Consider the following 27,560-nt stretch of genomic DNA (forward strand, 5'->3'; position numbering starts at 1 on the left):
CCAAAATGGGACTCATGGGGTTCATGTTATCCTATAACCTTGGGGTTGAATTTGTGATGGTAAAATTTCACCCAGTTACAAGTGCACTCGTTCATTGTACAGGAAGGGCAATGTGAGAGATGTTGCAAACTAAAGTATGATCTCCCATCTGTACGACCATACCAATAACAAACATGTTTAAACATGTAAAGATTTTGTTTGGGACTCCAACATTAGTGAGCCTAATGCCTGTTGCAGACTGCAGGCTAATTTCAGGCCCACCCTGCAATCGAGGGTGATCTCAATTTGAGGCTGGTCCAAACTATTATCTGCTCAGATTATCCTGTCGTGTTAAGAGTTTACAGACAGAATATTAACCCCTCCACCCCGCAATCAGCTTGGGTGGCTCTAATTTCCAATCGTAAATGTCAAAGGGTTGATATTTACAATTCAAAATTGGGGCGACTGCGAGCAGAACCTGAGGGTAAAGAGTCTGTCTATAAATATAAATACCTCACACTACAGGATAATATGGGAAGATAATCGACAATCCTGCAGTGTGAGAAGGAACAGCAATGGAGTCTTGAACAAAAACCATCAATAGCCAATGAGAGCCAAGTTAACTGGGAAGCAGAATATTTGTTTATATATCTTTTATATAAAAAGATATATCGCGGAATATATCTTATTGGATAACTTGAGTTTCTGCAAGATCCCAGGTTCAGAGAGTCTGAGATTCTTGAGTATAAATGTTGAGTCTGTGAAGCTCTGTCTTGGCCAAATCCTCTGGTGTGTATCCTGAGCAAAGAATGCTGTTTAGTATGCAAAGTTTAGTATGCTGGCTAAACTTTGACACAGCATCTGTGATAACTCAACATGTTTTCCACTGGTCTTTACTATACTCAAAATAATACTCATATAAAGTTATGCTTGCAAAAACAAGTGGTATAACTTTAGGCAAAGGCTTAGACCAAAAATTCTGACTAGGAATGAATTTGCCTAAAAGTCATAACAACATTAGGTGATAATTTAGAGTTTATGGTTTCTTAACAGTTAAGAGAGAACCTGATTTAGTACAGGAACACAAAAAATAGAAACGTGACACAAACATAACCAAACTGTATTTCTATAGACTGGAATTCTGGTTGGTTGCATTCTGCATAAATCAAATTGTATTTGTTTTCCTGTTACATGATACAATAAATCATATTTCAATGTATACATTTCTTGTTCCTTATGTTATCAATCTAGTCAAAGCTTTACTAGAGCCATTCTTATTAACCGGTGGAGAAAGTTATTACAAAGACTACACTAATCCACCAAAATTGTGAAGTTCTGACAAACCCCCCAAAAAACCTGTTAAGTTTGGCTAGATATTTCCATATAAAAACATGCAGTTTAAGTAAAAACATTTAACCAATTATTTCCACCTGCCCTATGCATAAATCAAATAATTCTGCTTTAAAATGACTTAAGAATAATTTCACATCAACCAAAGTATCCCCCGTTGCCATTCATCCATTTTCATAAGATGCATTACCTTTAACCAGTAAAACCAGTTATATGAAATTCTTGTTTATAATATAAGAAACCTCTGGCAAATCTATCAATATTAAAATCTGACATTTTAATGACTTCATTTCTCTGGTATATCTTGATGAGGAATGACTGTACAACATGACAACCAATAATAATTTAAAACAAATAGAGTCCTAGGACACCTATACTAGAGTCACTTTAGAATAGAGTCCATTTAGAATATATTTACTAGTGCACGTGCAAATAAAATACACCAAAACACAAAATGCACAAATGCAGCCCTTCACTAGAAATATGCATTTTATTTGACTGATTTCCTTCCATTTTCAGTAGTCTGTATTTATATTGTCATATTGTACTGTACTGCCTCCTCTATGAAAGCTGTTGTTTGAAAACACCATGTACTGTTCATCACACAAGCCTATGCCATGTTGACAAAAGCAGCCATCTGACTGATGCAAGTGGGGTGTGATAAAAAAGAAAGAAAAAAAACAGTTAAAGACAGAAGCTGAAAGCTGAGCAGCACTAGCTTCCGCGATAAGAAATACATATACGTGACTGAAACAAATCTTTCAGGGGGGATTTTTGAAGGGCGGGGAGTTGAATGCATGGCGCTTTGTGAAAGGATATTGGAGGGGAACAATTTGTTCGACATACACACCCATATGATGATGTCAAATCTAACCGGCTTGTGTTTACTGTGACTGAATAAATGCTTGGCTGACAAACATGTCTCACACCCGAAACTTGTCAAACAGGCCGAATGGACTGCAGAGCACCATTCCACGACCTGCATGTTCTCTTTTTTTTCTGCCTGACTGAGTAGCGTTGTCACGCCTCTCCTCTTGTCTTGTCTTACTAAGCAGTGGTTAGCAGTCAGGGAGACCGCACAACAAAGCCTAAAATACAGTTCATCTGCGTTTGTGGCAGTCTAAGGCTGTCGAGCAGCAATGTGTGGAAAGTTGTTCGAAATGCGATTGCTGGGGCTGAAGTACAGTCGGTTAAAAAATGTGAACAGTGTGAAAGGTTTTCGTTCAAACAAGTTACTGAGATGCAGGTTTGCATGCAGGCTTGCTGTTTCATCCCTTTTCTTCTGTGAGAGAAGGCTTACATGTTCATGTTTCAAATACAAATTAAACATCAGGTCTTGCTGACTGAGCTGAACACAAACACCAGACCTTACGCCATACATGAAAGTGTTTCTCTTTACTCATTTGCATATTTCCCCCCCGTGAATTAAGCAGTATTTGTTTTTATAAATTCAAAAGACTCAGTTATGCAATTTTTATCCTGTAACCATTCTGATCAGATGCAAATTTCCTGGTTTCAAAGAGACTACTACTGTACAGCTTGAACCCTGTAAATATGAGAGGCGATCTGGCACCGCTGTTCACAAATGATTGCGTACACACAACCTATTGTCTTGTTCTGCTAAGTGGAAATGAAGAGCCTGTCTGTGAGAAAAGCCAAGAACTGTCTAGCCAATAATTTCTGAAAGAAAACAAACATGGAAAAAGATATCTCCCCAATGGCCATCATCGAGGTCCCATAGCACAAGTCTATGAAGGCTTTCCTTTTGCTTGTTGTTTAACAGAAAAAAAAGGCATTTGGGGCATTCCATCAGAACCCAATCACTTTTTGACCTCATCCTTTAATATTTTAACAAATGTTTTATACGTTTTAACGGACTGTAAATGTGAGAACGGTAGAATGAGGTTAACTAGAATGATCAACCACTCAGGAAGCAGGGGCCCTCAAAATTGACCCATATTAGACCCCCCACCCTACCTAAATACAGATATCTTCTTCAAAAATAAATATAACCGTACAGTTCTTTACCAGTGGCTACAGAATAAAAAGTAAAAATTGTCATACCTTCACACAGCTTTGCACTACACATATTTTTGCTGTATGTAATTTAATTGTTTTTCAGTTATCATGCGATAATAAACAAATGGGACACTGAAGTAATTTCAAGTGAAAATAACATATGCAACATTATAAATTCATGTTATAGACTGACCTACACCCAGACAGTCTGTTGTAGCTCAACCGATAGCAGGCACAACATGGCAACTGAAGGATATTTGTATAGCCCATAACATATTAAAACTCTTGAAAAAAAATAGTTTACAGATTTCAAATGTTTAAAGACAAAAAAAACAAAAAATACCTCATTTGCATTTGTATTTATTTTGGACCAGAAGTATTGAAATTGTAGATAGCCTAGTGTGTAAACCAATATCCCAAAAATGAACATTCTGCAAGCTACAGTGGGGTGCAAAAATTGACCCACCCCTGGTTGAAATGTCTGTTGATTTTTATTGTCATTTCTTACTGCTCATAAAATATAAAAAAGAAAAGGGCCCTATGCAAAAGTCTGGGAACCATTTTGGATTATTCTTTGTTACTTTTCTAAAAAATGGCCCAGACCCAGGTGATTTACTCGTTAAGGTTTCAATGACTCATATTCTGAAGTAACTACATGCCTTCTAATGTATCCAGCTGCAGTGGTTGTTCTGTCAGGCGTTAACAACCACGGGTTCCTCTAAACAATCCAAGGATTTCAGAATGAAGAGTTTCATTTCCACCAAGAAGGAGAAGATTACAAAAAACTCTCTCAATGTTTCAAATGACCTATTTCCACTGTCAGAAACATTATTAGAAAATGGAAGATAAATGGAACAGTTGAAGTCAAGGCAAGGTCTGGAAGACCAAGAAAGATTTCAGATAGAATGGCCAGAGACCTGGTGAGAAATGCCCAGAAGAACCCGCACATCACTGCAAAAGAGCTGCAAAAAAAGAGTAGCAGACACCAGTTTAGCCGTTTACAGGACAACAATACAACATACTTTAAACAACAAAGACCTACATGGCAGAGTTGCCAGAACAAACGGCCTCAATACAAAATTAAGCTTCCGAAGTATGCAAAAGAAAACATTAGCCAGAAGCCTTTTGGAACAATGTGCTTTGGATTGAACCAAAATGTAAATTTTTGGCCGTCACCAAAGATGGTATCTTTTGGAGAAAAAAGTATTTGTAGAGAAGAACACCTTGTCAACTGTTAAGCATGGAGATCCCATTATGCTTTGGGGTTGTGTGGCAGCTGGGGGCACATTAAATATTGTGCAAGTGGAAGGAAGAATGGATTCCACCAAATATCAAGACATTCTAGAGGCTAATATTCAGGTCAGTCGAGACATTGAAGTTGAAGAGAGGTTGGGTATTCCAGCAAGTCAATGATACAAAGCAAACCTCAAAGTCAACCATAAAGTACCACCAGGAAAGCCAGATGAAGGTTTTGTTATGGCCACCACAGTCCCCAGACTTGACTATTATTGAAAATCTGTGAGGAGATCTCAAACATGCTGTACATGGGTAAAAAATCCAAAATTGAGAATTGAAAGACTCACAGCTGGCTAGAGAAAGCATTTACAAGCAGTTATAGTTTCCCGAGGAGGAGTTACAAAGTACTAACTGACAGGGTTCCGAAACATTTGCACAGGGCTGTTTTCCCTTCTTATTATTTTGAAGTCCATTAAATATTATTGATTTGATTCGCTGGACCCTTGCCATGAAAGGGGTGGCCTGTAGCGTAGTGGTTAAGGTACATGACTGGGACACAAAAGGTCGGCGGTTTGATCCCCGGTGTAGCCACAATAAATCCGCACAGCCTTTGGGCCCTTGAGTGAAGCCCTTAACCCTGCATTGCTCCAGGGGAGGATTGTCTCCTGGTTAGTCTAATCAATGGTATGTCGCTCTGGATAAGAGTGTCTGCCAAATGCCATTAATATAATGTAATGTAATGTAATGAAAAGGACAACGACTTTACCCTGAACCGTTGTCACTAAAGCAATGGTTTATACCCCTTATACAGATATCAAGTAATCCCACTCACCACATTCTAACACTCTCTTATTAGGTTGTATACAATACATCTAAAAAGGTGAGGTCAGAAGGTGACTTGATTTCTAATGGAATGTCCCATTTGGTACTTGAATAGGTAGAAGTGAAGAAGCCAGCAAGGAGAGAATTAATCAATTTATTTGAAGCAGACACTTATTATTTTTTGTTCATCTGTCTGTGTCCATGAGTGAGGCAGTTACAGTTAACTAAACTCTATTGCTGAAATGAGCAAATGCATACACAAATAAGTGAGCAGCAAAACTTAGCTTTTCCAGTTCCCTACACTCAGATGTTTATTAGTGTCATCCTGCATCTTCTGCTTAAATAGGCTTGCACAAGCTACTAAAAATAGTAGAAAATTCACAGAATCAGATTCCAGAACCCACTCAGTAAACTTTGCCCGAAGGTCAGTTCATAAAAATAAACCAGATTTTCCAGTTGCTGTAAATATTGTTTACAGGGAGAGGATTTGAGCTGGTAACCCCCAGTGCATCTCACCAGAGTAATTGGATTATGATGCCTTGGACTCCACCATGCAAGACAGCATTTGTATTAAGCATGTAAGATTAGGCAGTTAGAATTTTGTCCTGCATCACAAATCATACTGAAAATTCCCCTTGCCGCACAACTGTGCAGTCATTGTGAATGAATATGAATTTCCTTTATGCATTTTCTTACACCAAGTGAACAAAAATTCAAGAGAGAATTGGGGAAGCATTATATCAAAACTGCCCTAAACCGAACTACTGGGCCACAGAAAGAAAATATTTAAATTCTAAAAATATGTATCCGACTTGCCGGCGAAAATGCCTGTAATTCCAAAGTGTTGTGACATCCAACAGAGGGTATGAACCGTCTTATTGATTCCATGCAACGGATTCAAAGGTAAACTGTCACAGAATTATAATATGGAGTCTAGAAAGCAACTTAGTTCAATTATTAATTGAGTTACTAATTGACACCTTTACAAGTGTTTGAATAACCTGATATTTGAATAGCACCCATCAACACCTAAACAGTTACTATCCCAAAGTCACAAAACCAAAGACCAATCGTGATGAGTCATAAAATGATGAAGACTCACGCAGCGAAGTTATATCCACCTATGTTGTCAAGAGGTCTCAAATAAAGGATTGCGCTTTGTAACATTGGCTGTACCTTGGCATTCAGGAGTCTGTAACGTTACCGTACGTTCCCAAACAAAAAGTGGTGTCGGTTCACAAATGTACCTTTAATTAATAACAGAAATACATATATCACGTTCAAAGCTATTGAAAAAGTCGTTATATTAGCCGCTCAATGTGCGCAGCTGCGTAACGCGAACGCATACCTGGATGAGACATCTGGATGACCCTATTTTCCGTGCCTGGCTCGTTATATATTACGGCAGCTGCTGCTCCTTTACTGGCCGCAATATTGATCTTTTCTGTGAAAGTACATCCATGTCCGCGCTGAATCAGGGCGATCCATCCCTTAGCGTCACTTGGTACATCATATGAAGTCTCCAATTCACAGCTGTGGATCGGCTCCGGTAAAAACACTTCCCCAGTCACAGTCTCTTTTGGAGAGTCTTGTCCGTAAAGTCCACTTTCCTCTTGTCGCCAGAACGTTTCGTTGGTTTCAGGGTCAAAAAACGAGACATTCAAATAGGCAGTACATATGTAAGTCCCTTGCGCGAAGTGTAAACTCGAAACCTGAAGAATATAAGCAACAAACAACCACGAAAACAAATACCGTTTCGTGTGTGGTTCCATATTTCGTATTTGTTCTGTTGGCAGTCGTTAAGTGCTGTTCTGAAGCAATTACAAGCAGTTACAATGCGATAAGGTTTATCAAGACAATGAAATAAGTCAGAACTCCCTGGAGCCTTGGCTAGACGCCGTTGACAGGTGAACTAGTTGAGCTAGTTGAATAAAGCTGCCTCCCCACCTAATGAGGTCAAACCGTATTTGAACACACCCATCTAGTCCTTAAAGCGACAAGGGTCGGTTTTCTCTCAACCAGGAAGCGACGGATCTATTTTAACATGTTCTAAACACCCGAAACTGCGTGAAGAAACATAACACTACACACGGACACCTTATTAAAGTATATAACCTTTACTCAGGACTAGCTTTGCTGACCTTTGGTATGGCATTGGGCACCGCGCAATACACAATCTAAAGTGGTCTTTCTGTCACCGTGCATTTCAGGGCGCACGTTCATAGTATAAGAAAAAGATAACAATTTACATGTCGATGTTCAGATGATTGTGTAATTGACGTTGTTCACGAACGATTTACTTAAAACACTTTATTTGTTGTCTGTGTGTCTAGAATGCACAATAATGACATAAAGGAATATCGTACGCACACGCACGCGCATGTATAATGGAAACAACCTTTATCTGATAATACGGTGAGCCACATAAACCGACGCACCGCACAGATTAACCCTCTATGGTACGGATTGTGTTCTAACCATGGAATATTTATTTTTCTCATGAGTCTTTATGACATGTAATATCTCCAGTAATTCAAATTGTAGGAAATTTTTCGGGGTACTTTTGGAAACGTTGCCATACAGCAACTTATTTGAAAGTGGCAAAAAAGTCGTTTTCAAATAAATAATCAATGTCCTTAAAAGCATTAAAACACAGGAATGCTGTCACATGAAAGAGCGAATGACGTACTCTTCTTTTTGCCCTTTCCACAGAACATGGATGTGGAATCATATAAATTATGCCACTATCTATTAAAGATACCAACGGGGAAATCCATTACTGCAATTTCATTGTAGTACAGAGTGTCATATGGCAACATTCATATTTTCTCAATTTACTGTAAAACTATGTTCGACAAAGTTGATTTGCGAACAATATCTATTTAGCTTACCAAAGAGGCAGGAAAAAAATCTTAATGGAGAATAAATGCACCAAAACCTTTTTTGTAGTGAAATGTGTGGAGCACTTTGACATGCGCCTTCCATATAATGGTGACAATGCGAAAGAGATGCCAGAAAGGACATTAAAATGTAATTATTGGCTACCCAAAGGCCTGCCCTTTTAATTGCAACGATGCAATTTTTTCTAAATAGCAAGGAAATGAAGGGAAATTATAAATTGTCATATGGAAACACCATACCATAGAGGGTTTACATATTGAAATTCCCACATGCGCATATGTCGCCATCTATAGGTAGATGCAAAGAAGACTGTAAATGAATTCCCTATACAGTTTCACTTTTATTGTTGTTCTTTAGGCCAGTGTTAAATAACTTTGAGCTCCTGATCCGCGCAATGGAGGAATGCAGTTCTGGTGACACACATATCATTACTATCAGGTAACATGACATACACTCAGTGACCACTTTATTGTGTACACTTTTCTAGTAAGAGGTCGCACCTCCCTTTGCCCCCAAGCCTGAATTACTTTGGCCTGGATTTGATAAGGTGCTGTAGAGATTCTGGTCCATGTTGACATGATAGCATCACCTTGGCTCCAGATTTGTCGGCTGCACATTCATGCAATGAATCTCCAGTACCACCACATCCCAAAGGTGCTCAATTCGATTGAGATCTGGTGCCTGTGGAGGCCATTGGAGCTGTTTGTGTAACCAGCTCGCGATGATCTGTGCTTTTGACATGGTGCATTGTCCTGCTGGAATAGCTATCAGAAGATGGGTATGTGCCCAAAAAGGTATGCACATGGTCAGCAACGATGCACAGGCAGGCTGTGGCATTTAAACAATGCTCAAATTGTATTAAGGCGCTTACTGTAATTTGTGCCAAGAAAACATTCTCCACACAATTATGCCACCGCCACCTGCTTGATGTTGTTTACACAACAAAATTCTGACCCTGCCATCTACATGTCACAACCAAACTTGAGATTTGTCAGACTAAGCAATCTCTGTCCAAGATTCAACTCCAGTTTTGGTGAGCCTGTGTTCATAGTTTCCCGACAGAAGTGGAACCCGGTGTGGTCTTCTGATGCTGTAGCCCATGAAGGTTTGACATGTTGTGTTCACAGATGCTCTTCTGCATACCTCTGTTGTAACACATGGTTATTTGAGTTAGTGTCACCTTCCTGTCAGCTTGAAATGGCCGGGCCTTTCTCCTCAAACCTCTTGTATTAACAAGGTGTTTTTGCCCATAGAACTGCTGCTGAAGTAATATTAGTAATATTTCCTCCCCATTGTGATATTTTGTCTGAACAACAACTGAGCCTCTTGACCATGAATGACCTTGAATTGCTGCCACATGTGGCTGATTAGATAGTTGCATTAATGAGGTGGTGTACAGGTGTACATAACAAAGCGGTCACTGAGTGTATATTCCAGTATGGCATTTCACATTTGAAATGTACCTTTGTACCTTGTGACCCACCACAACCTCCCCCATGACTTGTGGGACCTGAAACACTTTAGGAACTACTGGTTTAGGCCAACACTGTACACTGGCCGATTTTGTCCTTCATTGGTTACAATTTCTGTATTTCCCAGTTCATGTGGCTTCTTTGTCATGGGAGTGAGACCTCATAACCAAAACTACCAGATGAACACATACAGTGCCCACCATAATGTCTGGGACAAAGACCCAATATGGCTTGATTTGCCACAATTTTAGATTGGGAATCACCGCAGTGTCTGTAGATATTTGCTCCTACCGTGCGGGACACCACCTGATTTCCCTAATTTCAGTTGCTTGGTTAAGATAATAAGCTCATTAGTAAAATCAGGTGGTGTAGTGCACGGCTGTAGCAAATGCCTGCAGACACTGCGACCCGCAGGACGTGAAGCCGAGTAGGGCTCTTGTAGAGTATAGAGCATATATTGCTATGATCCCATTCATATAGGCCTACTGTATGTTATTCTGGATAGAAGTGTATACGTAGTTATATAGCCTACAGTATGTACATATACGGGCCTATTCATAATTATTCATATTTGTCCATCAAAGTAATTGACCAATTAAACAAGTTATGGCTAGCTACTCACAGTCACCCAATGATAGTGTCACTCATAAATCAGTTTTATTCTCACTGTAGGAATAAATGTAATATAATGCCATATGTAATATATACAATTCATTTTGTATCTGTTGAATTTATCAAAATAATAATATGCTGCCATGTTAATGCTATGCAAATAATTGGGTATAAATGGAAGAAGTCTTCTTCTGCACAAACTGGATATAAACTACAGGGCTGTACCATGTTGTCAAAGATCTATGCTGATACCTTGATGGCTGATGTTAGCGTTAGGGCAGATCAATTTAATTTCCCGTCTTTTGAGGCTTTCAGCAAATGCAAACATTTCACTTAAAACATATTTTTCACTAAAAACAAACAAGTTTTTACACCGGGAGGTTCAATGAATACTTGATAGATCATTGTAAGTACGCATTAAAAATAAAATCCTTGGCTGGGAATTTACATTAAAGAATCTATTTGGCCCAGCAACTAAACTAGTCAAAAGAGAAAATCCCATTCTCTAAATTTCTTATACACGGATTCCATCTTCTGGCAAAAAGTGGTAAAGTGGAAAGTGCCTCCAAACTTCACTTCTTGGTTGAATTGATTCTCACTGTCAACTAAAGGTTTTGTTTTCATAGCTAATATGCATAATGATGCATGATTTAAAATGTATATTGTTTTCCATTTGAACAATAATTCTGCTGCCTGAAGCACGTTTCTTCAGTCATATCCTAAGGAGATGTCTGTCATCAACACAGTATTTGCATATTATCTTGCTAGCAAGATGACAAGACACAACATACAGTGAGAAATATCCCATAACAGACAGACAGCTAGCTAGTGAGGTAGATCCAAACTAGCCTACTTTTAAAAACCTAACTATAGTGGCATTAACACTGTCACTGCCATTTTTCCATGTAGCTAGAGCTGTGCATAGAGATGCAAGCTCACTATAATAACGAATACAGGTAAAGGAACATTCATTTTGTGCAAAGACTGAGTTTTCCAGTGCATCATAGCTATGCCTTCGCATTGTTATTTTATAATATTTTCAAGGTAAAATGGAATGCAATTAATAACGTGCTATCGTTTAACACTTTAATTATACTATATTAATTCTCTGTATCTGCCAGTGTTTTCTTGATGCATTTTGTGAAGCACCTTGTGTTGTGCTGCTGTTAAGGTACGATACAAATAAAGATTTTTTCCATTATTATTTGTTAGTGGAGCATTGGTTCAGAATTTATACATATACATACAAATGTAGTGAAATGTACCCACTTTATCAACAATTTATTCAGATCAGGGATAAATACACACCATCAAGCTCGTTGGATAACTGTTTGGTGTCTTAATTGCACTTTCTATTTTGATGTAAATAAATACATACACATTTCATATTCAATGTTTTAGAATGAAATGTTTCAGCAAATAATGCAGTTTAGTGAAGAGAGAAACATGCATACTTGCATACTGAAGCACCTAGCAACTGTTTTGTTTGCAATACTGCTGCATATCACCTAGATACAGAAGAGTCTAGAGAGGAACACTGGTGCTTAATTGGCCTGATCTCTTAACTACGAGTGTGAAAACCCACATCTACAGCAGCAAGTTGCCCGTTTCTCAGATCGTAACTTCATACATATTCATTCCAGGACCTTCGGAATGACTAAACAGTGCAGAAATACTAACCGCCCATTTCCTTATACTGTATATTGCAATGCATTTTAACTGTCAACATACAAAGCACTAGTTCTTTCTGCAGGAATAATAAATATGAAATCTAATATCAGGCCACTTAATTAATCTCCCAAAATGGTAAGAATACCACATTTTAATTTAATCACAGTGTCTCCCATTGGAAAGGACATCCTTTCATCAAGTTTTTCAAGTGTTCCGGATGAGATTATTCTTCATATTTACTTTATATTTATTGCAACATTACAGCTATATACATATACTTCATGACCTTCAGTATTAATGCAGAATGCACATGAATAAATGACAGGCCTCATCTATTGTCAACCAAGAAAGTACATAAAAACGGATGCGAGAAGCTCAATTGCATATAAATATCTGGGCATGTGGATTCAAAACCGTGCAAAAGCAGACTTCCTTACCATGATGTACCATATTGGTTCTCTCATTGACAGCACCAGCCGTGTTGTAGATCACCGCTGCGACAGCTCCATTTTCGTTAGCTGCCTTGATCTTCTCTGCAAAAGTGCAGTTCCCTCTCTCGATCAGGGCAACCCAAGTCTCGGCCGAGCTATTAAAACTGGTGTTGTTGCCACAAGCCAAGGGGTCAGAGGCAGGCAGTTCCACTTGCCCTACTACCTCACCGATGGGCGAGTTCAGCCCATACACGCCACATTCACAGCTCTCTCTCACGGTCTCGTTGCCACTCGAGTTCCTGTAGCTTATTTCCACATTGGCCGTCCAATATCTAACTGAACAGGTACTTTGAACGACTGCCATGACCAGCCAGAGCCAGAAAAAGGCCCTCCTTCCCATTATCTTTAAAAAAAAAAGAACGCCACACAAAAGTCTTCAGCTTACTTCAGCAGGAGCCTGTTTGATCTATGGCAGCACTGAATGGCGGTGTTTGTAAGCTGACACCTCCCATTCGTAACCCAAGCTCACCCTACGTCAGCTGCAGTTCCCGTTCTGCAACTAGCCTTGATAATTTCGCTCAAACTCTTCTGGTCTGAGCGAGCCTGCCTGTGCAGACAGGTCCTGAATATTAGTTGGCTTGTTCACTTCATTACAGTACTTTAGGAGGGGGTAGCTTTGCTCCTGCTCCACTAGTGTTAACTTCATGTATACAGACCTATGATGGGGATTACATGTATTGCATTTTATTGAAATCAGTGGTTCTTTACCAAAAATAGTTGGAAACACAATCCAAGGGAGCAAAATGTAAAAGATGAAACGGGATATCAGTTATCAGCAGATCAGGTCTAGCTCAGCAAACAGGAATCACCCCAAGCTGATTCAGGATAAAGAACATGAATTTCCTTTGATAACCTTCTTCTGAGTCCTAGTCCGGGCAGTGAACTTTTTGAACAGGAGAACAATGACTTGCATTTCCTGTGTTGAAAGCGAGTTATTTCTGTGAGTTGCATTCAATCTTAGCAGTCGATGTACCAGAAGGAAGGCTTTCTTGTTTAATCGGCTTTAATAATTTACAGTTCTACAAATTGAAGTACTTGCTATTCTTAAAAAAAAAAAAAAAAAGATTTATAAAATAATGACCGCAAAAGCAGGGTCTGAAGCAGAATATTCATACACGTTACGCTCAATAAAACATTTTTTTCTGTGCCGTGTTACATCTGTATTTTATGTGTTTACTTAAAAAGGGACATAAAAAGGAGAAGGCATCCTATTCACTCCATCTCCATTTTGGATCAGTGTAAAAGCAACACGTTCCTCCCTCACCGTCATTTCATCAAAATCAAAGAGAATCATGTCTAACTTTCACTCAATTCCTGTAAATTGAATACTTCACAAAGACCCTATACATCAAAACTGCACGTTACTAGGAAACTAGGTGGTTATATTGCTCAGACATATTTTTGACAAAGTAACACGGACACCAAACGCTTCATCCTATAAAGTATGACAAAGAAGCTAGAATGCAATTGAATAAAATATGAAATAGAATTAGGAGGACTTGACAGACATTAGGACTTGTCCCTCCTGTACTGCTCACGAGGAACCTCCACCAATGCGACGTCTGTCATCTTATATATCTTGTTGATGAAGACCTCCACCGTCTGCCCTCCTAGGTGACAGAAATCGATGAGGCACACAACGTGCATACCTTCCAGCTCAGCTGCTGTCTGTATGATGTCACCTGAAGAAGCAAATAATTATAAATCCATCTATTAACCTGCCCGGACATACTTTAAGCTACAGTATATGTCTGTACAGACGCTGGCATCTAGAAATAACATTGTCTCAAATTATAGCTTTTATTGGTCATTCAAGGAGCGTTATATCCCATATATCACTGTAAAGCTTAGAATCATTGCACTTTCATGCAAAAAACCCCTCTGTTGATTGGCGAGATGACAAAAGAAATAAGATGATTCTTACAAAAAGCCCTGAATTGTAGGTGGGTTTTAAAGGGTTTTTAAAATGTGCAGTCCTAGGTATATGTCAATTACATATCCCATATACTATTGTAAAGCTTAGAACTATTGCACTTTGATGCAAAAAAAACCTTTAAATAAAACCTTTAAATAAGATGATTATTTCAACTTATAAGAAATAAGATGATTTTTACAAAAAGCCCTGACTTGTAGGTGGGTTTTAAAGGGTCTTAAAATGTGTACAGTCCGAGGTATATGCCAACTACAACACTGAAGAGTACAATAGTAGTAGTTCAAGTGACTGGGAGCATCCACCCCAGGGCGACATTAGCTGTTGGCAGTAAGAGCGGTCGCCTGGCAGTCGGAGGGTTGCTCATTCAATCCTGCATCAAAGTGTCCCTGAGCAAGACACCTAACCCCCAAATGCTCCTGACGAGCCGGTTGGTGCCTTGCATGGCAACCAATCGGCATTGGTATGCGAGTGTGTGTGTGAATGGGTGAATTAAGAAGCATCAATTGTACAGCGCTTTGGATAAAGGCACAATAAAAATGCCAACCGTACCATTTACAGTTTTTAAAATAGGCTCTCTGCTTGACTCTCATGGGGATATGGGTACTGAGTATTACCTGGGTCAGGGAGAATGTTCTGGTCCCCGTCCATAGGGTGGCTGATAGGGCTGACCGATCCCGTGGAAAGGCAGGAGAACAGTGTGTTGTTGTGGGGGTCTCGTGGCAGTCCCACGTTCCTCGGGTCTTCGGAAGACAGCACCGGCATGAACAGTGCATCGATGGCAGTCTGCTGGTTTATGCCTGCCAGGTGCCGGTAAAGGAAATTCAGGATCACCGAAGAACCGAGTGATTCAGTGTCATCAGTGTCACAACTTTGTATGCAGGCGCTGTTACTTTTGCCGCCTTTTAAAAATGTGCATTGTAAAATAGATTTATTTGCAAAAACGCTCCCTTTCCTCCAACCACCCTTTGAAAAGAACCAGGTAACAGATACAAAACAACACCATGGTGCTAAAAAAACCCCCCAAAACTGCAGCATGCTTGAGTGTGAACCGTATAATGCATGACTGGGGTCCTGGATAAGGGCGATGGTTAAATAAACAGTGAACAAGAAGGCAGTATTTTCATGTGTCTTACAGTCACACTGAGCAGTAACATGGCTGACCTTACCCAGGATTGTGATCCTGAAATAGCCTTTGCAGGCTGCTGGAGCATATCTGTTTAAGTTTTGGTTGGGGTGGAAGTCATCCAGTGTCCACTTGGCTGGGTGAAGGTTGCATTTCTGCAGAAGGTACTCTCTGTCGTCAAAGCTGAATTTGCGTGGAATGCTCTCTGGGTCCAGGCCACCAAAACGTAAATGTTCGAGCAAGTCCCCTCTCAGCAAAGTCCATGTGCTGCTTTCCCACAATGCACCGGGGCGGTCACCCACCAGCTGGTCTTCCTGGACTTGGGTGCTTGTACTGAGCAGGGCATCTAGTAGGAAAAATAATTTTGCAAAAGACATGCAATTACTGATGGACACAATAGACAAGTGGTCACCAACCCTATTCCGGGAGATCTACTGTCTTAAAGGTTTTCACTCCAACCCGAACGAAGCACGCCTCATTCAACAGGTTCAGATCTCATTGAGCTGCTAATTAGTAGAATCAGGTGTGAAGAGAAAACCTTCAGGCAGATAGATCTCCAGGAAAAGGCTTGGTGACCCCTGCAATAGACAAATAGGCTCTGTGATTAGCCTCCATACTAACACTGGAATGCTGTGGTGTCATGCCAAAACTCAATTTGATATACTTGTGGTAGCACATAATAAGAACTAAATAATAAGACAGGCGGCCTGTAGCGTTGTGGTTAAGGTAAATGACTGGGACACGCAAGGTCATAGCCACAATAAGATCTGCACAGCCGTTGGGCCCTTGAGCAAGGCCCTTACCCCACATTGCTCCAGGATTGTCTCCTGCTTAGTCTAATCAACTTTACGTTGCTCTGGATAAGAGCGTCTGCCAAATGCCAATAATGTAATGTAATGTACAATTATGTCATATAATTACGAAGATAGAAGATAATTGAGTGAAAGAAATTAAACTGCTGTCCAGCAAGGATTATTAAAATATTTGTAAATCAAGCAAATCAATTTTGACAGAAATCATTTTAATGGTAGGATTTCTGCCTCCTTTGGAGAGAAAACATTTGTCCTGCAGTGATCGGCAGAGATATGATCATTTATTTCAGAAAGAGCATTTCACCATGGAAGAATGCCCCAATTAGGTATAATTGATAATGAAAATGGGCAATGCTGGGAATTGGGCCAATGTGATTCCACACCTGCTGAATGCTGGAGCCTGTGGGCAGAGGCTTGTGCTTCATCCACCTGCTCTTCCTCATCAGGCTCTGAATCTGACCTCTCCTCATGCAGCTCCCTGTCTGTACGGTTTCGCCCGGATTCTCTAAAAACAGGACCGCACTCAGTGTTGCCTGTTATTCCTTCTAAGAGATTAGCTCATAGCAGTGATCATTTAAAGGTAAGCTTACATGGTCTATATAAACAGTCGGCTGCAGGATTATTGGCACCCTTGATAAATATGCACTGTATTCTGCGTGTGTAAAGTAGTGTGCTTTATTAGCGATTCAATGGATTCAAGTCTTACAATTGAAAAAAAGTTATTTATTTTTTTCCCAAAAAATATTATAAACTTCAGTTAAGACCACATGTTTTCAATGGGATGTAAGTCCGGAGACTGAGTTGGCCATTGTAGAACATGGATGTGTTTTTACTTAACCATTTCTGTGTGGATTTTGATGTATGTTTGGGGGTCATTGTCCTGCTGGAAAGTCTACCTACAACCAAGTCTCAGCCTCATAGTGGAGGAATGTTCCTAGTACTTTGAGGAATTCATTATGCCATTGATCTAACTAGTGCCCCTGGACCACCGGAACATCTCCAGAACATCACTGTAGGTATGAGTGCATCTCCTTGAATTGAATTAGTCTTTTGTGCCAAACTAATGGTGTCTATGGACTAAAAGTTAGATTTTGGTCTGATCTGACTATAGCACTCTCTTCTTATAATTCCAATGACGTTTGGGAAACTCCAGACGCTTGGTTTTGTCTCTTGTGCTCACTAAGGGCTTTCTTTGTGCAACCCTTCCATAGAGTTTGTTCATACGGAGATGGTGTCCTATGGTTGTTTTTGAGACTTGGTGACCCTAAGATGCAACCAGTCACTATGTTGCCATAATTCTGAATATATGAAGATAATATTCTGAATAAACAGTTTACATGGCTACTGAGAAAGGAATGTTCTTTAAATATTCCCGTTTACATGCAGCTGTGCATATTACCATGAAACGTAAAACTGCCAGGTAATGGTAAAATGTATAATTTCTCCCAGCATGCTAAAATGTTGTGTCTTCCATACTTGTGCCCTACAAACTGCTAGCTAGCCCTCCTGAAAAAGCTCAAACTTGAATTCCTGATCGTGATGGTGATTGAAACACTCACTTCTGGCCCTGAAACAAAGATTCAAACTCTCAAATATAAGCTTGAAAAAATGACTAAAAACAATATTCAAAAGTGTAAAGTTCACCAATCAAAAACAGAAGGTGATGGAATGACACGTCATAGTTACATAATAATGAGATTCATTGAATTAAGTAAAGGTTTATTGCGAATTTAAGTTCATTTGATTTGATTTAAAATAATTGTTAGGGGTAGCAATAATCATAACCCATGCGTTTTCAGAAGAAAATGAGATTACTTATTAGAAAACCTTGAAACATGAGAATAAATGTATTGAAATAAAAGCATATAATTTTCCTATATGTTTGAACATAACATATAGATTATTATCTGTGTTGTTTACGAAATACATTTTTTAACAAGGGTGCCAATAATAACATACAGCCCACTGTATGTCTGTGTACAAAAGAAACATTAGATATCTTAGCCAACATTTCTTGATGTTGTATCGGCAAGCTCCTGATTTAAAGAACAAACACAAATCACAACCCCTGCAGACAGGGATTCAAATGGGTCTTCTGCTTTTACCAATGGTCCCTGGCTCTCATTTGCACATGGCGGTCTGATATATTAAGAGAGTTGCAATATTGCAATAATGACATTTTGTTACATTATGTTACACAGCGGAGAGATGAAACGGACAGTCATCCAATCATGGATGATGGCCTACATTACAGGATCCAGACCCCAGTGGAAAAAAAGTGCCAAAATAATTACTTGTTCCTTTTTAACCCCTTTGTTTCATCGGTAAACGCTTGGAGCACCATATTATACTATTATAAACTGTTCTACTGGGGTCTTACCTCAGAAAGTAATGCATAACACGCAGAACACATAACCAAACAAAACTACGGTGAGTGAGATTGCAGTAGGGGGACCGGAGGCCATTACCTCTCCTGCCGCACCGTGGTTCGTGTTTCATATCGCCGCCGGAGCTCTCTGAACGGAGACAAACACAGGGGTGTTCCTTAACACAGGGGCTTTCCTTAACACAGGGGCTTTCCTTAACACAGAGGTGTTCCTTAACACAGGGGCTTTCCTTGACACGGGGTGTTCCTTGACATAGGGGCTTTCCTTAACACAGTGGCTTTCCTTGACATAGGGGCTTTCCTTAACACAGAGGCTTTCCTTAACACAGAGGTGTTCCTTAACACAGGGGCTTTCCTTAACACAGGGGCTTTCCTTAACACAGAGGTGTTCCTTAACACAGGGGCTTTCCTTGACACGGGGTATTCCTTGACATAGGGGCTTTCCTTAACACAGGGGTGTTCCTTAACACAGGGGTGTCAACCCAGGCAGGTTTTCAAATTGGCTCAGCAATTTGTACAGACAGCACAGCAGGTTTTCTGTTGCAGTGACCCCTCAGTCCTCACAAATGCCTCTGACCCCGCGCGTCGTGCCTCTAACCCTGCACGTCGTACCTCTTCCCCCGCTGCTTTTTCCTGCGTTTGTGTGGCAAGGGCGCGGTGACGGTGGACAGCACGCCACTGCCCGCTGAAGTCCCGGTTGCCGTGCCGGTCCCGAGGTCAGACGGTGGCAGAGATCGGACGACGGCGGAGCTTTCCGGAACGACCTGCATCACACAGCATTAGACATCCTCTTCCAAATGCTCCTACATTTTATTATATTTATTAACCTTTATTTATACAGGGTAGGTTGACTGAGCTCTTTTGCAGACTGTATGGGGACTATTAAATGTAATGTGTTGATAAGGTACTTTCTCCTGGTGCTGCCATTCCAAACATTACTCCTATACATCCCTTGAATTAAATAATTATTGCAAATAATAGAGGGCCTTTGCAGGTGGTATAAGTATGTATATCTGTAAATAAATATTAATCTATTGAACAATGTTTCCAATCATCCTCTTAAGAAATACTCAGCAGCATTATTTTGAATTCAGAATGCATCCTCATAAGCTCATTAGAAAAACAGGCCAGAAAGTTTATTAAAAACACATGAATCTGATTCAATTAAATTTCATCTGCATAGCACCCCACGCAGAGGACTGCTACAAAGAAGCCCCACGGGGCAACAGAAGGGAAGAGAGAGTCTGTATTCTGACTCACAGAAGAGAAGAAAGAGTCTGTATTGTGACTCACAGAAGGGAAGAGAGAGTCTGTATTCTGACTCACAGAAGGGAAGAGAGAGTCTGTATTCTGACTCACAGAAGGGAAGAGAGAGTCTGTATTCTGACTCACAGAAGGGAAGAGAGAGTCTGTATTCTGACTCACAGAAGCCTGCTCCTCTGGCCACAGCACATACTGCACAGCGGTGATCTGGCCCTGGACAGCCAGCCGCTTCTGCTCTCGATACCGCAAGCTCTCTAGCTCCTCCTGCAGCTTGCATGCGGGAACTACAGGAACCTCAGCTGAAAACACGTGAAAGGATGAGCAATAATGCTGCCAACAAAGATTAAAGAATGATACAGTAAAAAACCGTGATAACACAAATTCTTATATAATGCCATCCTCGCTTGGCTCATGTCCACTGCTAAACATCTTCAGCTGTGAAGCATTTTTGACTTTGCGAGGACTAAAAAACAACTTGAGATATATGTCATGTGCATGTTTTGTTTCTAATAATCAGTCTATTTCCTATACATTTAAGTTATGATTATGTGTGAGTATGTGTCTACAAAGTCAAACATCATTCATATGCATCATGTTTTTCTTATTCAAAATAGAATGAAGGAAGTAAATGTATCTCAAGTGTATTTTTAGTGATGCATTATAAAGGGGGTGATAATTAAAATGCTTTGCCTCTCTTTTCTTCACACAGTAGAATTGGAAAACATAATTTTTCGTTTACCTCGCAATAATGTGGCCCCAGATTTTACGTGACTGAATTAGTTTTTTTTATAGAGCAGGGTTTTACTGTATCTGTATTTTAGAAATAATGATATCCAAATAATTTATTATTGCTGAAGAACAAGCCAGGAGCACTAGTGAAATACATAATTACTCATCTTTTAACTAGTTTCCAGTTGTGTGTTGCACATTCAAAAGCCCCAGACAAAAAGGAAAGATGGAGCAGTGTGGTGAAACTACCTTAAAAATATGAACTTCTTAACCGTTCTTACCACTGCCGTCGTTGATGTCCTGGGTGAAGATGGGCGGTGCCGGGGGGAAGCGGTAATGGCCGCCGATGACCGTCTTCTTCAGCATCGCGCTGTCCTTCAGAGTCTTCGTCCACTGGATGAAGGCCTTTACTGTGGGACTGCAGATGTACGGCTGGCCCTTGTGGTAGCCTGGCAACAAGCACATGGCGCTCAAATACTGATGTGTTCTGACAAAGTCTGGCAATGACGCACACGCTTTTTCATCAAGCAAGGGTGGCACTAAAACAACCCACCGGTGGTGAATATCTGCGTCTCACTGGAACTGGTGAGGTACACCACAGTGGAGGCTGCTGGTCTGCATACCCTCATCTGGGTGCAGACCAGGTACGTCACTGTAGTGTGGGGGAGAGGGTTGGGCAGGGGGTTAGTTTCCCACTGCTGTTAACTATTGGCCTTTTCAATCTTAAAGGTACAATAGGTATGATTTTTGTGTTCAAACACTGTTACAAGACCATTGTAAATCCCTTCCTATCATTGAAAAAGGCTCACTGACATGTGGACTCACCCTCTGCCTGTGTTTATAGTCCTTAAATTTGAGTTTCAAAATATACAGTTGACGGGCCGGCGTTCTGTACCAAAACATTGTATAGCTGTACAATTATTCAAGCTCATTGGGAGAAAATGTGTTCCAATTGCCACAGCCAATGGCGTTTCAATGTCACAGAGAAGGAGGAGGGATAAATAGTGTTGTGGTTTGAGGGTGTTTGTTGCAGCAATTCCTCTCTTGACCATTAGAAGTCTGAAATTACCTATTGTACCTTTAAATCAGAATGCGAACAGTTCCAAATAATATGGCTGCACAGCAGACAGCAAAGAGAGCAACATTTCGCCGAATTCCAGAAAATTGTCACACAGGATAGCGATTCAGCTTTAGTAGTGTTTATAATAAAATTATAAATTTGAAAATATCAGTGTCGCTCTGTATAGGATGAGAAGAGAGACATAACAAAAGAGACGAGGAACTAACTTGGATATATCCCGCTGAATATTTCAGGCTGTGATGAAGCGAATATCTCCAGAACAAATGGAAAGTCTGAGGTTCCGTCGATGGCATGAACCCAGCGATATGTCCAGTATTTCTCAGGGACTGAAAAAACAAATAAAAAGCATCCTTCAAAATATTTGGCGGTGTGTTAAGGGACATTATACAAGGCTTAATGTGAAAATTGTTTGTGCTGTTCTTCTCAACAAAGCAAGGCCTCGTGATGGTGTAACCCATATTCACTTGATGATTAAGACACATTTGATTTTTCAACACATACATTTTCAATATTAGTTATAGGCCATCAAGCCACAGCAAACTCAATGGGCCTGATTTACTTTCAAGCGTCTCAGGTTTTGGCCACCATAATGATTTTATTTTGATTTGAAATGTTCACCACACAATCCCCTTACATACCCCTGCTGCCTGAATAAAAGATGGACAATACATTAAGAGCTTATATTTAAAGATACTTTCTGATTTATCTTACACATCTCCCTTTGACTATAGTCTTAGGGCTCCCAACACCATGTATAATTTAATAGTAGAGTTTTTCCTGTTCAAAATGAGCTCATTAGGCTACATCGAGCTTTTGGCAGCTTTTCATGAAATTAATAAAAAACATTCAAACAGAATGTTTTCCTCTTTCACCATTGCAAAGTGAGATTATTTCACATTTGTCCTTCAAATTTAAATAACCTTTGCACTGTTAACCTCATGTTAATCCTCAGAATTGTCTCTGGATGGCCTTTCATAAGAGCTATACTACTCCTTCATAAGCACTACATACATAATCATCCATAAGAAACTATTCATGAGGCATGCCACGCCTAATGGAGTTGTAAAAAATGTAGTTAGTTTTAAGCTGTCATAAGACCAATATCACATCAATACCACCTCAAATTTACTTTACATGTAATTTTGTGAAGAAAGTGATCAAAATGACTTACCTGCAGTACCCTTGCTCCTGATTCGCTCACAGCGCCCTACAAATGTGACAAGGCCGATGACATCACAGGTACTATTGTTGGGACAGCTATCCAGTTCAGATCTAGGAGCAAAATGCAAGATCAGTGAATATATAAAATTTTCATATGCCAGCAGGAAGACATGGTTGACTTCAAGATGGCCAGATTTTCCTTTTTTAAGCATTTTTAATCATACAGTGGAGGTTCATTTTCAAAACAGAATAAGAAATAAAAGGAAATAAATGTCATTAATATTAAAAAATGCAGTGTGTTTCAGGACAATCCTCAATCAGGAAAAGCATATGTTTAAGATGCTTCCTTGATTTTGAATTTCTTTAGAACTCAATACACAACTTGTTATTTTCATATGGAAATGCAAAAATGCTTGTAGGAGCCTGCACCTGGAAATGAAGTGGTATGGGACATCTGGCAACCCCCACTGCGGCTTCACGCTCTTGGGTGGAATAACGTCAATGACAGCTGTGGGATTGCGAGGATTCAAGCCAATTTCTGCAAGGCAATGCAAAAACAGATTTTATTCTCCTATTCACCAGCAGCCTGTCCCAAATGGTGTTTTTCTGTATGATCACTGAGGCATTGATTATCCTGGTTTGATCTCAAAAGGCTCACTTTGATGATATCAATAGCCAATAATACAGAATAATGATAAAACAAGTCTGAGTTCCTTGTGGGAGTCTTCTGTACCTTGGTTTAGCCAGTAGCAACATTTACTAAAAAGCAATTTTGGTAAAATTAAAAAATTAATTGATGGTATGGAATAAATTTGGAAGAGGTTCAACGTAAACTTTGGAAATTAGATCTAGCAGTCAGTGTGCAGTCTAGCAGTTTTTATCAATGTTCAAAATCTGAAACCAGACAGGAAATTACATGTTTTCATGTTTTTCCCTGCTTGAATGCCAAAGATATAATGCTCCAGAACTGACACAAACTCTAATTTTCACTCCTGTGTGACTTTTTGGGTAGCACCATGGAGCCACTACATCCATCCATCCATTTTCAGAGCCAATATCTCAAGAATGTTCCTTACTGCATAATTGCAAAATTGATCAACTCCCACACTTCTGGTTGACTTTTTACCGAATGGCCCTAGGATCATGTCTAGTCACATTATTAAAGGGGGAGTATCAGTGCTAATAGACTGTGTTTCAACAGCAGAATGTTTTCAAAATACTTATTTTAAGATATGTTATTCAATACTATTACTAAATGGCTGCAGAAAAAATATGGTGGCAATGCACTTGTATATTTGTACAGCTTTATCCAGGAAAAAACATCATTAAATAATATTCATTTTAGCATAAACATGTCAAACCACATTAACAGTAATGAAATCGGATAGAAATTTGCTGGGACAATATTTGTCTTTAACCTGTTGCTTGAATACAGGCCATTGATACCTATAGAGGTGAAGCTCTTCATCTGTGGGTCTGCAAGAAAGGGCCGAGTCCTATTCTGATAGCTTTGTTTGAGAGAGTAGTTCTGAAGGTAGAGAACTGTTCCCACATTTAGTCTCTGATACCACTCCGGACACAGTGCATTCCATAGGACCATGGACATGGAGCCACTCTGATCTGCAACCTCAAAGTAGGCCTGCAACACACCAGCCAGTCATTATATCCAATACATTTGTTGGCAACGAATATTAAAAACACTAATGATGTCTTTTAGCATGACTTTGAGGTTTGGTTAGCTGATTCGGTTATTACAGTAGCTTGGTTATAACTCTATTTGGGGAAAAAAGCTTAATTTACACAATCTGAACTGACATATTCAGTTACCTAGAGTGTAATTGCAATTCGAACTGAAACACTTGGGTTTACGCTATTTATCCAAAGCCGTTTCACCCGGTTAGTGCTGGCATTGCTAACCTGGAATGGGATGTAAATCTTTGTCTCCGCCTTTCCGTAGAACCGCAGCCGTGATTTATGCATGATTCTAACAAGAAGAGGCCGATACCGGTGGGAGTTACCGAAGGCAGATTCTAGATCACACAGCAGAATCATCTTTGACACTGTTGAGGGATAGTAAGAAACGATTACATTTAATGCAATTTTAATACAACTTTAATACAATAGCCTACTACTGTTGTATAATTCACAAATAAGGCAATTTGTGGTATCGTGATTAGCCTAACAAAGTTACCCAATTACGTATGACACTCACCGATCACTTTATTAGGAAAATTTTTACTTTATTACACCTACTTATTCATGCCATTATCTAATCAGCCAATTGTACGGCAGCGGTTCAATGCATACAATCATGTACGGGTCAGGAGCTTCAGTTACTGTTCACATCAACCATCACAATGGGGGAAAAATGTGATCTAAGAGACTTTGACCATGGAATGATTGTTGGATGCAGACAGGGTGGTTTGAGTATCTCAGAAACTGCTGATCTCCTGGGATTTTCACGCACACTAGTGTATATTTTGCAAAGAATGGTGCAATTTTCTTTCTTTTTTTCAAATAAATAAAAAATAAATAAAAAAACCAGTGAGCAGCAGTTCTGCAGACAGAACGCCTTGTTAATCAGACGTCAGAGGAGAATTACCAGACTAGTCAAAGCTGACAGGAAGGTGACAGTAACGCAAATAACCACACATTACAACAGTGGTATGCAGAAGAGCAGATCTTTAGACACAACGCATCATAACTCTAAGTGGATAGGCTACAGCAGTAGAAGTCTAAAAAATAAGTGTAATAAATACCTAATAAAGTGCTCGATGAGTCTATTTTAACTAATGTCTCGTTTCACACAATAACGAATAAGAACCCCCGTCCTTACCGTCCAACACCACGTCCGTTGGAGGGATGTGCGGGATCCATAAACTACCATGTGGATCCTCATTATTCCACAACGACAAATAATATTTCCGACTCGTCTGAAGAGGCACATCATTTTGTATGACTAACGCACTCCCATCGCCCTCTTTTGACCAGAAGGGTAAAGCATCTGGGTCTTTTATGGAGCCAAGAATGTGAGAGTCTTCACAAATGTTACTGAACTCAATTTTCTCTATGCAAACCGAACCATATCCCAGTCTCCTCTCGTTGTATACAAATGAGCACTGTGTAATTTGTATGTCAATGCCACTACGAATAATATTTTTGTGTACCAGATGATTGAGATCACTTGCAAGATGACATTTAGCTTGCACGATGCCGTCAGTGACAGTCACGTCATAGCAATAGCTGTCAACAAACTTGGCCTTGACTCTTTCTTGTTCCGCCAGATACCTTTGTAATGCAACTACTGCAAATATGAATCCAACACTGTCAAATTTCAGTCGAAGGGTTCTGGCAGCAAGTAGTTGTTGAAATGCCGAATGTATGAGTGACTTTTGTGGAAAACCAGCAGGAGATTGATCCGAGAGTAATTTGTCTTCAGGCATCTTCTCCTATGTCCTAGCTAGCAAGCAAATGTTAATTTGCTGACGAACTAGCTAAGATTAACAACACTTACAAGGTTAGATGTAAAGTTAACGTTACATTTAGAAAATAGTGATTCTACATATTTAATCAGCATATTTCAAAGTATTTACCCGGTAGATAGCTACATGCCAATTTCGCTTGTAGAAAGAAAGACAAAGACAACTGTATAACGTGTTGCCAATTATCGTTAGCTAGACCAAGTTTTATTCAGTTCTGTAGTTAGCTTACCAACATTGCTGAAAACTAACCGCCTAAACCCCACTAAGTATCAAACGTTCACTTAGCTAGCTAGCTAACGTTAGTTGGAAATTCGCCTGTGTAATTTACAGATCTGTTGTACTCACAACAACCATTCCGTAAGTTATCATATCTAACAAGTACCATAAGTTATGTAAATAAACTGACTTTTAATCAGGATGCAACGATTTAATGTTACGCTAGCTATCAAACTACTGCTTCCTCTTGTCGAGCGTTGATGACGGAAACAATGTTGCCAGATGTCGCATATTTTCCACCGACCTAACTCCTCACAACTTCTCATCTTCAATAGAATCCGATACTTATTTCTTACAAGTTGTTCACCTTTTGTAAAAATCTCCAATCCGTCATTAACTCCCATATATTTTCACTGTAAAACTTCCTCTTTCAATTGTCTTAGAAAACGATTTACGCCCCAGTCTGGCAACCCTGGACGGCGGCAAATTTTTAATTTGGAATGAAAAAGTTTGCATTTAAACTATTTACCGCTACTACTACTACTACTACTACTACTACTTAACCACAACACAACATATACAGGGTAGCTATAAACATATTCGATACAATGGCACTGAAGCACTACTGTTTTAATTGGCTCTACCAGTTGCTGCAGTTTATAGCCTGTTTGCTCCATTTTGTGGGTGTGTCGGGGGTGTAGTCTGAATCAATAATGACGTAGGAGTTTGTTAAAAGTATGGTGGACAGTGGACAGAGAAAGAGTCAGAGGACAGGACAGACATGGAAGCGAAGGCACAACTGCTAAGGAAGAGCCGTAAGA

At 39.7% G+C, this 27,560-nt stretch overlaps 2 protein-coding genes across 4 annotated transcripts in view; both read right to left on the reverse strand.

The window, feature by feature from the left end:
* The window catches only part of rnf128a (ring finger protein 128a), a 29,309-nt gene extending 16,345 nt beyond the window's left edge, over positions 1-12,964 (reverse strand). Inside the window, exon 1 of one of the 2 annotated variants that reach the window (XM_061249162.1) lies at positions 12,500-12,964. In XM_061249162.1, coding sequence (XP_061105146.1) covers positions 12,500-12,893 — 394 coding nt within the window. In that variant the 5' untranslated portion in view covers positions 12,894-12,964. Of the gene's footprint in view, positions 1-6,754; positions 7,351-12,499 lie in introns of those variants that run through there. The other variant, XM_061249161.1, reaches the window with a different exon arrangement.
* Positions 12,965-13,538: 574 nt separating this feature from the next.
* Positions 13,539-26,979, reverse strand: radx (RPA1 related single stranded DNA binding protein). Of its 2 annotated transcripts, none has more exons than XM_061248793.1 (15): positions 25,878-26,979; positions 24,959-25,101; positions 24,488-24,680; positions 23,471-23,579; positions 23,052-23,152; positions 22,087-22,206; positions 21,353-21,451; positions 21,081-21,248; positions 20,233-20,369; positions 19,420-19,571; positions 18,890-18,937; positions 16,805-16,926; positions 15,653-15,955; positions 15,101-15,283; positions 13,539-14,235 (listed from the first exon to the last, which is right to left on the reverse strand). In XM_061248793.1, the coding sequence occupies exons 1-15, from the start codon at positions 26,482-26,484 to the stop codon at positions 14,063-14,065; spliced, it is 2,658 nt and encodes an 885-aa protein (XP_061104777.1). In that variant the 5' UTR covers positions 26,485-26,979; the 3' UTR covers positions 13,539-14,062. The 2 variants fall into 2 exon arrangements, with proteins under 2 accessions (XP_061104777.1, XP_061104776.1); XM_061248792.1 differs by having other exon boundaries at positions 20,200-20,369.
* Between the last annotated feature and the right edge of the window lie 581 nt (positions 26,980-27,560).

The sequence above is a fragment of the Conger conger genome, chromosome 7 (assembly GCF_963514075.1).
Source record: "Conger conger chromosome 7, fConCon1.1, whole genome shotgun sequence".
In the NCBI taxonomy this organism is placed as follows: domain Eukaryota; kingdom Metazoa; phylum Chordata; class Actinopteri; order Anguilliformes; family Congridae; genus Conger; species Conger conger.

Bases quoted from the DNA above. Each gene is read 5' to 3' on its own strand.
- radx (XM_061248792.1), bottom strand. From the start codon at position 26,484: ATGCCTGAAGACAAATTACTCTCGGATCAATCTCCTGCTGGTTTTCCA. The intron at 20,370-21,080 runs GTAAGAACGGTT...ACGTGTTTTCAG, and splicing joins GGACATCAACGACGGCAGTG to CTGAGGTTCCTGTAGTTCCC. The intron at 19,572-20,199 runs GTGAGTCAGAAT...TGTGTGATGCAG, and splicing joins CAGACTCTCTCTTCCCTTCT to GTCGTTCCGGAAAGCTCCGC.